General features: G+C 39.8%; 1 protein-coding gene across 3 annotated transcripts in view; it reads left to right on the forward strand.

Moving 5' to 3' along the window:
- The window catches only part of epha7 (eph receptor A7), a 187,908-nt gene extending 177,239 nt beyond the window's left edge, over positions 1-10,669 (forward strand). For all 3 annotated transcript variants that reach the window (XM_041805147.1, XM_041805149.1, XM_041805150.1), the window contains exons 15-17: positions 68-261; positions 879-1,034; positions 4,315-10,669. In XM_041805147.1, the coding sequence (XP_041661081.1) occupies positions 68-261; positions 879-1,034; positions 4,315-4,429 (465 nt within the window). In that variant the 3' untranslated portion in view covers positions 4,430-10,669. The remainder of the gene's footprint in view (positions 1-67; positions 262-878; positions 1,035-4,314) is intronic.
- Positions 10,670-10,944: the final 275 nt, after the last annotated feature.

The raw sequence follows: 10,944 nt of genomic DNA on the forward strand, positions 1-10,944 counted from the left end.
CTGACAGGGGGGTTAGGATGGTGCTAATTCTTGATACTAATGACTAAATGTGTTTGGAATTGTCCAGGTCATCAAGGCGATAGAGGAGGGCTACCGTCTTCCTGCCCCGATGGACTGTCCTCCAGGCCTGCATCAGCTCATGCTGGACTGCTGGCAGAAAGACAGAGCCGAGCGGCCCAAATTTGATCAGATAGTCGGCATCCTGGACAAGATGATCCGCAACCCTAACACTTTGAAAACCCCAGTGGGAACGTGTACAAGGTGAGGAAATAAAAACCCCACATGAGTGGTTTTGAATGTGGCTTCATACAATACAGAACTTCAACTTTTACTTGAGCCCATTAGTGGATGATTTAGCCTTTGTAGTTCACAGATGAGAGATAAATCCCAGGGGATCGATACCCCAAAGCAGCTTCCATGGCTTTATGGTCAATCGCAGGGCTTTTAAATCAATCTCTGTAATGAGTTCCTGGTACTTTAAAGTGCAGAGGGAACTCCAGCCCTCACTCCAGCGTTTGTCAGATGAATTCTATTTGCAGTCGGAACAGACTTTCCCGAGGTGAGATGGAGACTCAGAGGTTACAGCTGGTTAAAAAGCACTTTATTACACACAGCCTGCATGGGGCGGATGCATTCAGATTGTAAAGATATTGACAAAAATATTTTTCAGAAGCAGAAAGCTGACATGCTGCATCTGTTTGTGAAATTTCTTATTGATTGAAGCCTCCAATCAGACGCTCTTTCTCCTCTTCTCGCAATTTACCGCTCCACTGGAAGCCTTTGGTCGTCGCTTTGTCTCCTCTCCTGCTTGATTGTGTTTTGAGCTGAATGTTTCCTTTTCACATAAGACATAAACATCTTTCTGTGCTCATCCGCAGACCAATTAGTCCGCTGTTAGATCAGAGCACACCAGACTTCACCGCTTTCCGCTCAGTGGGAGAGTGGCTGGAAGCCATCAAGATGGAGCGATACAGAGACAACTTCACAGCAGCTGGCTACAGTTCCCTGGAATCTGTGGCCAGGATGTCAATCGAGTAAGTAGATATAAAGTGGCTCAGCATCAGTGGAGAACGTTAGCAGCAGCAACTTTCAGGCTCTGAGCTCCACTGCACTTCAAAATCTTCTGTTGGAACTTGAGTAAACATGCTAGAGGATTTACACCGATCAGCCACAGCATTATGATGAATAGTCGATAAAGAGTTTTTCACAACCAGCATTAACTCTTTCAGCAGCTTCGCCAGCCTTTACTCTCCTGGAGCATCAGTAAGCCTTTGTTACAAGAATACTAATTTTGCTTCTTTGGCCTACTTATGATATGTTCTGGCCACTGCAGACCTCAGTAAGATCTACTGCAGGGGTCATCAAGTACATTTGCATAAGGGCTGGATTTAGTTTTGACAAAGACTCTGGGGGCCGGACTTTCAAATAAACATTAAAAAAAAGAATTTAAAAAATTGGCCTAATCAACATATAATTATTTTAGCATTTTCTTTCAGAAGAAAGAGAATGGACCCCTGAAAAACCCAGGAAAAAGACCCTCCTGAGTTGTGATTTAGCACAAATATTTATAATTTTTTTTACTTTTAACCGCTTTTCACTGCTTCATTTGGCCATTTCTGCAACATTTTTTGCCACTTTTAACCCATTTTGGTATTTTTGCCACTTTTAAACTGTTTTTTGCCACCTTTCATCTATTTTGCCACTCTTTAACCCATCTTCACTGCTTCGCTAGGCTATTTTTACTATTTTTTTTTCCACCTTTAACTCATTTTTTATACTTTTGCCCCTTTTTGTCTCTCTATCCCAACTTTTGCCACTCTTTAATGACTTTTCACCACCTTTCCTTCATGTTTAACCCCCTTTGTGAGACTCTTTTTATCCACTTTGGCCACTTTTTATCTATTTTGCCACCTTGTATCCACTTTTGTTACTTTTTGTGCACAATTTTTCCCCTTTTAACCTTTTTTTTTCAACTTTTTAACAACTCTTCAATGCCATCCTGCCATTTTTTTGTCCCTTTGTGCCACTCCACAACCCATTTTCACACATCACCAATTTTTGCCACTCTCTAACCCTTTTTCACCACTTTATCTGGACATTTTTGCAATATTTCCACCAGTCTCAACCCATTTTTTAAAGATATATTTTAAAATATCGTCTAATAATGGCTGACAGGTGTTTTTTTTTGTTTTTTTTTTTTTTTTTTGTTAAAAAGACAGATCAAATAGTGAGAGGACCAAGGGCTGTACTGGGACTGAGCCTTTATCCCCTTTACCTTGGTTTAACCACTCGTTTCCCCTGAACAGTCTAGTCATAAGGTCCCAGCAGAAACTCAGAAGTAATTGCATTTTTGTGTGCAACCAGCTGCCCCACACCTGCTCTGCTGTCTTAAATGTGCTTTACAAATACATTTGACACGACTCGACTCATCCCCTTTACCTGTCAGGGGTCTTCATGTTTTGGCTGATTGGTGTAAAGGTTTGTCAGTTTCAATTTTTGTGTGAAACTGCACAGTTGAACCGTTCATTTCGTCCAACTCTATTACTTTGATTGGCAGAGCGTTAAACCAGAATGGAAATGTTGTTCCTAGTTTGTCTCTTAATCACAAATACTGTAAATGACCATAAGGTGCTTCTATAGCTATCAAAGTTGTGCTCTGCTAGCTAAAATCAGATACTTGTTTGTTCTATCAAATGTCTTTGACAGTTTTGGTAATCTTCTGTCTATGGACGAGGGGGTTGCTAGTTTAGCTTTGCCTCAAACTGTTACGGTTTTTGTAATAATGTCAAGCTGACCCACACACAGCTGACAACACATTTTAAAAAAACCTCAGACAATCGAAGCACACCAGTTGTCCTGAATAAATGAATGTTTGTCAACGGAGTGTGATGGCTTTGAAAAGTGCAATACAGCGGCTGTTCTGGTGAAAAAGAAGCATGCATGCTTTTAAACAATGAGTAGGGATGCCAAGGGTAAGCCCTGTAATAATGTTTAAGACACTGAGCTCAATTCTTTGCTGCAAACCCCTAAAGTACACAAACATTAGGCCAAGATTTAGCTGCAGCTTCTCTGCAAGTCTCAACATGATATAACAGATGTGATGATCTGTTTTCATTCATTCTGTCTACAAGAAACACAAGACATGAATGATTCTGTAATCCATCCATTCCATCCTAAACAGTTCCCCATTTCTATCGTGCTGAACCTGCATGAACTCTCCTCTCTTTATTGCATTCCTAGCAGTTTAGAGCGGCAGAACATGAACATCTGCCCAGACTGTGGTTTGCCCTGAAGTTGCAGCTAAGAACTTCCAATGGTCAAAAATGTCAACATCCTTCCCCACATTCCCATAAAAAAGATAGAGTTTCAAATAATACTTCCGAACCAACTTCTTAAAAACTGTCATTAAACTTAAGCCAGTTTAGATCAAGTTCATCGGAAATATTAGAGGGAATTTCCATCTTTTTTAAACCCATCAGTGCTTCAAAATTCAGGGTTCTAAGTGACTTAATTGTACAACAAAGTTTTGGGATTACTGCAGTGGACTGAGTTAGTCATCTACTAAAAATGTTAAGTGACAGATGAATGCAAACTGTTGTCAAATCTGGCAGGCCACCGTAAGTCTGCTCAGGATTCTTCTTTTTTCTATAAATTTATTTGAATTTCCTAATCAGAACTAAATGTTAATTTCTCTTTGAAACCACCACAGCCATCAATTAGAAAGCTTTTTGATTCTGTTAAGAACTCAGTGATGTTTTATTCTTTTTTTTCAGTCTGTATTGACAGCTTGAGTACTTGTTTTACGTCACTGTGAGAACAGGTGGTTGCTAGTATCCAGCTGTTGCACAACTGTAATGACAGAATAGCAAACAGTTAATGCAGTTAAGTAAATTTAATGCAACAAGACAGGCCTAGTTTTTATTTGACTTTGTTGTCTGAAATTGTTTTGATCGAGCGCATTATTTGTGTCACACAGGATTACAATAAAGCAGAAATATTCGGGGCAGTAGAGAATTACATTGTGGTGCTGCAGGGTTAAATTACTGTCTGTCAATGGAAGCTGGTGGCTTTGAAGAGAGTTATGCAACAGCTGTTTGTGGTTTCAAAAAACATCTTACCCTTTAACCAAAAAGTCTGTCTCTGTAGGGATTCCGATGATTCATGACAAGACTCATAAACAACTCTGCTGTGTTTATCTGCCTTCTTTTTGTAGCTCTTTTACTCCCAAAAACATGAGAAATCTGTAGCTGTAAATCTCTTGTTGTCTCTCACTGTGGTCCAGTGCATTGATTGATGTGTTGTCCTCTCCTGCAGGGATGTGATGAGTTTGGGGATCACGCTGGTGGGCCATCAGAAGAAGATCATGAGCAGCATACAGACTATGAGAGCGCAGATGCTGCACCTCCACGGCACGGGTGTCCAGGTGTGACGGACCGCCGCCATCCGCGCCGCATGGGGCGGAAAACAAAACGCAGAACTTAACCTGGAGCAGACGTAACCGGGATAATCGTTAACGGACATGTGTCATGTCTGACTCTTCCGGCCGTGTCTGGAGTGAAATCATTCCTTTGTTCCTCAGTGAAAGACTGTGGGCCTCCTCTGCAAAGGGCACTACAGAGAGGAGAAGGGCAAAAAACTGCTACAAAATGGAGAAACTACCTGGATGAGAAGACTTCCTTTTGGGTTTCTTTTCCCTCTGAAGCGCTTATGAACTCTACCACATATCAAAAGGCACAGGAGAGGGAGTTTGATGATCATTTCTTTAACTTAGCGCACACCATGGCTTTGGATTTCCTTTTACAGGAACAAAAACTCTTCTAGCTGTGGTTTCACCCCTTCTTTTTTCTAATTTGTACGTTTCCTGGATGTGCTGTGGCCCAAACAGCAGTTTTTATCTCTTCTCTTTTGACTTGACAACAGGGTAAACTCTTATCCAAACACGGAGGAACTTTAAAGGTACAAACACATGCTGGACCGTTTGCAGTGACTTGTGTTCTTGTGCTGTTGAAGTGGTGACCTCACATGCTCGTTTTACGCCTACAAGAGTGGGTTTTCAAAAAGTGGTTTCTCATTTTTTATCGACGAAATTTCCGAAGAGTGCAACACAGAGGAGACACAGGAGTGCGAACCGTTCTTCGAATCACCAGACTTTTCTATAAGAGTAGCAATATCCTTTGTCTTGTGTTCACTACAGGAGAAGCAGAGTGGAATGTTGCAGCACTGTCGAACGATTGTATTGAAAATCGATGCTACCGCAAATTGTTTTGCCATCATTTTTGCCTAAAATGTTGCACACAGTGTATGTTTTTTAGCTGCAAAAACAATTCCTAAGGGTGGATCTGAGAAAACTTTAGACGTTCTACTGCCTTAAATGTGTTAGATTAAGTATTGCCTCTATTTTAGGCACTTCTATGGCAATGCTTTCTGCGGTCCATTTAACGGGTGGACGAGCTCCCTATTTTTTCTTGTAGTGTGATGTCTTTTTATCTGGAACTTGAACTGGTGTGATCCAATGCACGGACACGGTTTAATGCCACGAGTGACACAGTCGGCGAGGAAGAGGTGGACTTATCAGAGCAATAATTACCAGGTAGGAGTGGCCCTCATGTGAGGTTTTTAAGGTGCTAGGTTCTATCGTATGCGTGTGCTGTACTGAGACAAAATCTTTGGAAAAGGAAAGCAAAAGGAAATGTACCTCTCTGACCTAAAAAGTGCTCAGAAAACTGCCGTGCAAAGTCATCAAATGAAATAATCATGTCGTGTTTTGCCGCTATGATATGCTAAGTCTGATGGAAATCTGACACGGCATGGAGGTGTTGAATTGAGTGGCTGCAGAGATGAAAGAGGCACCTACAAAGGTGCCAATTAGCCATGCTGACATCATCTTCTGACATTGCTGTGCCGCCCTGAAATCAAAGAACCCCTTCAGGGTCCGGGGTCCGGACCAAAACGACAGAGCCCAAGTCAGACGTGCCGTGCGCCCCGGCTTTGCTGCTTGCCTTGTTTATTCATGCAACTCCGCCGCTCATCCCTCACAGGCGTAGATGTGACTGAACATGCATTAAAGTGTCTCTTAAGATTGCTCCTCTTTTCTCCGTGCGGCTTTGTATGGAGAGCCGAGATGAGAGGGGCTTTGCAGAAGATGTGCTAAAAGCCAATCAACCTATTCAGTGCCATCTGTCTCCACCTCAAACGCAACAACAACAACAACAAAACAGAGAAAGTTTCCAGGTTGAATAGTGCAGAATGCATTGATAAGGAGATTCAGCTGTCATATATTGAGGAGTGCTCTGCACAAAGAACACCACTATAATCTCTGCTGCTAAAACCTGGGTAATAATCTATGTGTTTGAAGTCATTTCTTTCAACTTTTTCATCTTGGATGCACAAGAAAACATCTCCACTGATGAGCACTGAAACCATTAGTAGCTCTGTTTACTCTCTGCATTTACATTAAGCCTGCTTCATATAAAAACATGTTTTTCTCTCCATTTTGGCCTCCACTCTGCACCTGTGTAGAAACCATCTCCAGCAGGATCCTTCTTATAGAAAGGCAAATAAGGAAGATACAAGCCTGCCTCGACATTTTGAGTAAAATCCGTCCCCTCAGATGGGTTGCCTTAGCCTTGGATGGCAAACCTGCACGGCTGCAGAGACAGATATGTTTCTGTATGATTATAATACGTACAGAAATGACATCCTGTTACATTGTGGGGGCACTTAATGAGTCAAAATTATGTAAGGGCACTTTACAGATTTTTTTTTTTTTTTTTCTGCCCTTCCAGCTGAAGAGACACGCGAAGCATAGGAAGAGAGAGTGCAGGCAGGCATGCACCAAACAGCTCCAGGATCAGAACATCCTGGGACCACTGCATCTCTGTTTATGGGCGCCTGCTTCACCATATGAGCTTAAGCTGCGGGATTTGGGTGCTTAAGACATGTCAGAAACATTGCCACTGCAAAATCAACAACAATGCATTTTTGGAGTGGACTCACAAGTCATCTTTAAAGCAGAAAAAGTCCATTTATAGGGGAATTTAGAGGAAGAGGTTAACTTTTTAATATTCTCAATTCATTCATAAAATTCCTTACATCATGTATATAACAAAGCATAATGTCTACACATTTTTCACTGCCTTAAGTATTTACTTAAATGCTTGATTTATCGCATAATATCAAAAGTTAATCGTGATTATTTACTTTTTCAATTGCATGTTTAAAATCGACTTGTTTTGCATTTTAAAATGATATTTTAGCCTCATGTGCGATGGCTGAAATGCAAACTTTGTGGGCAAATCTGCAAGGTCAGGGTACGTCCTATTAAAGTGCTCTTGTTTTCAACAAACAGACAGTATTTAGTGTGAAAGGACATTAAGAAGAGTTAAGATGCTTTTAAAACCTTGCAGTTACATAATCATTTTCAAACCTAATAGAGTTCACTGGAAAAAAAAACACCTCATTGGAGGTTTTACTTTACTGTGAGTTTTTTAAAATAAAATCATCAGTAGTGCCTGAATTTTGTTTGAAGAATAATGGCTCATATTTTTAATTCAGTCATTTTAAATTTCATTTTTAAATCCATATTGACAGTACAAATCAATTCTTTACAGTTACACATTCTTTTGCTGGGCATATGCAGGAGTGCATGTACAAAATGACTCACTAATGCCTAGTGAACCCTGGTGAATGTGACAGCATTTACTATTTTCAGGAATTTACTTTTATTTATGTTCTCTCGGTAGGTAACCTGGTTAGGTTAACAATTAATCCGAGAGATTTTCTCGACAAACTGTTCTTTTTAATGCTTATACTTTGAAAATTGCCCTGTCTCATGCTTTACTTCAACTTTGGGGAAAAACCTGCTTTTGATTTGAAAGGAAATGAGGAACTTCTGGTTGATTAAAAGCAACACCAGCTTAATCAAAAAGCTAAAATGACTGGACAGTGATAGAAAAGTGAATAAAATAGCTAAAGAAAACAGTTAAAAACTGAAATGTTTGACAACTCATAGTATAGATGTCTTTTGACTTGTTCTCTGAGCTGTCTGAGGGTTTTTTTTTGAGTGAAATGAGACTTTAAAGAGCAGTGGTCTGTTTGTGTTACACCACTGTGGGAGCAGGAAGATGCTACAGTGAGAAGTTTATGTTTCCCGCTACAGTAGCTGAGCTACAGTAGGCCTTAAAGGAGAAATATACATTAAATAGCTATTAAAAAGATCAGTGACCTTACTATGGACCTTAAATGCATTGCAATTGATGCATGCTGACAGCCCTAGCTAGAGTACAAGGCTTAAGATTGAAATGAAGTATTTTCATCATCTATTACAAAAAGTTATTACACTAATTCAAGTGTAAAGTAATTTCATGTGTGTGGGAAGCTGGTAAAGATTAGGCATCCAAAGTGGTCCTAAATAACTGCACCCAATTTGTTTTATCATACTAATCATATGCTCTTTTGTTGAAGCATATCATTAGTTTCATAGCAGCATTCATCCATTAATTGCAATGCAATTAAGGTCCATAATAAGGACATTGTTTTTTAATAGGAATTTATTGCATATTCCATTTCAGATCAATGTGGACTTATTCTAAAGTGACTTAAATAAGTTCACCACTGCTCCTTAATGTCTCATTTCACATTCAGCTCAGTGGAAAAGTCATAATACATCTGAACCATGTCTTATCAAAATTTTGTGTTTTTACCGTTCTTTTAATTCCCTTTCAATCCATAACAAGTTCCTTTTTTTATGGTTAAATCCATGCCACATTTAATCTGCAGTTTCTAATTTTCTGTCAGGTCTATATACAAACAGGAAGTCCATTAGACTAAGTTTAACAAAAAAAAAAAAAAAAAAAAAAATGAAGCAAAAATGGTGGAATTTAAAAATGACACTAAAAGCAGATTAATCACGATTAACTACAGAAGTTCTGAGATTAATTGATGTTAAAAGTCATTATGGTTTGGCAGCCCCACTTTTAACCTAACCAAGTGGTTGGGTGCCAAATCCAAGCATTTTTCCATTAGGTAGATGCTGTAAAGTGTTATTTTACCGACAGTATTTTCATCCAAACAGCCTTCTTTTTCTGAATGTCACCTGTAGTTTTAGTGCCTAAACAACCACACAGGTCTATCGCATTCAATCTTCATCTGCTGTATTTATGTAACTTTACAGACTCTTTTAACACAAGTTTTCACACTTAGCCTATCAGTTTTTGTGCCTAAACATGACCAGGTAGTTTTTTTTCATTATGTACATATGTAACATAGTTAAAGTTCACATGGGTTTGTGAGTTCACCAGGCTGCAGCTTAAAGACGATGCTGACCTCGAGCTCCTTTTCTCCCTCCTGGATTTTGCAGTGGTCTTGTTTCTTTGGACTTTGGAGGTAGTTTTCACTCGTTATGTGCCACCCGGTGTAATGTGGTCTAACATTTCTGTGGGCTGTTGTTCTGCTGTCCAGGAGATTAGTAAAGACAAAGATCTTGATGAAGAATTACCTTGAGCAGATCATTAAGATGAATGTCTTACAGTGTGTCAGGTTTATCCAGCTTAGCGTGGCCGTGGATCCATTTTCGCTGTGGGACTCACCTTTGTGAGGAGACACCAGGAATCAGTCCTGGCCAGCTTTGAGCCCCCATGTCACCCCCCCACCCCCACCCCTCCCTTTATCCATACAGCAGAGCTCAGCAGTTGGGCCTTGGCCAGACCTTTGAATTGAATACCGGCATAAAGTCATTCAGTCAGCACAAAACTCCCCCTGTTCACAAGCAGCGCACTCCCTCCCTGCTCTGATTTTAAAACCGGGCCCCTGGAGGCCCCTCACAACCCGGGGCAGAGAGCCTCTGTCCTGCTTTCTTCCCTTTTTTTTTTTCCTGCGCTGGAGAAACAGCAGTTTGAGCCAAATTGAGATTAAGGCCAGGATACAATCGATTCCACGTCCGAATCACCTCTAACCTTCACCGAGAAAAAGTCACTTTACCGTCTGTCTCATCCACATTTTGAACTTCAGGTTGCTCAACTCTGGAAATAAAACTTTTGTTGTGACTATTTCAGCAAAAACACAAAAAAGAATAAAAAATACAAAAAGACAAAAAAAAAGAAACCAACAGGATGTATAGGGTCAGTTGGAATCAGGATTAGCAGATAGAGTCAGAAGTTATTTTTCAAATCTTGGTTCAGCGGTTGGAAATTGGCGTCACCGCTTTGGCGAGGTGGTGGATGATTCCAAAGAGCGCAGCACTGTTGATTGTGTCAGAACGAGCCGAGATTTGAGGGAATCTTTGTATATGTTTAATTGTAAAACTTGTACATTTTATTTATATTGTTTTTTACACATATTACTCAGTAGAGCTCTGAATACATTGAAAATGCACTATATTTTTCTATCTCGCAGATGAATTATTGTCACCCACCAGATTTCAGTTGTACATAATTTTTCATTTAGGACCAAAGACGGCTGATAGGATTTCCATCTTTACTCTGACCTTGTTTGGATTTTTGCCTTTTAGTTGGTTGTACAGTGAAACAAATTGTCGATTTATTATTTATTTTTCTGTGATGAAAGTATTGAGATTCACTGGTATTTTCCCCAACAGCAGAACTGTAAGATCATTTACTTAGACGATTTCTTGTTACATAGACAATTCTTTTTGCTTTGTAACCTTTGTAATAGACTGTACATATATTTTTGGAAATATAATACAATCTCTATAGAAGTTTGGCTTGTCCTTGGCATTGTTTTTTCTCATTTCATTCACAGGTCGCCTGCATTTCTCAGCCACTATGCTAATACATATGCCTCTCATAAATCCATTAGAGGTGCATTTTAGAGCAGAGTTCAATATAAAAACTACAATATTCTTGGTGCATTTCGGCGCTATTTAGGCAAAAAGAAAAAGACACAATAGAACTGGTCATCTTAAAATAAATGACAGTGCCTCTGGCA

This window comes from Cheilinus undulatus, linkage group 14 (genome assembly GCF_018320785.1).
Source record: "Cheilinus undulatus linkage group 14, ASM1832078v1, whole genome shotgun sequence".
NCBI lineage: Eukaryota > Metazoa > Chordata > Actinopteri > Labriformes > Labridae > Cheilinus > Cheilinus undulatus.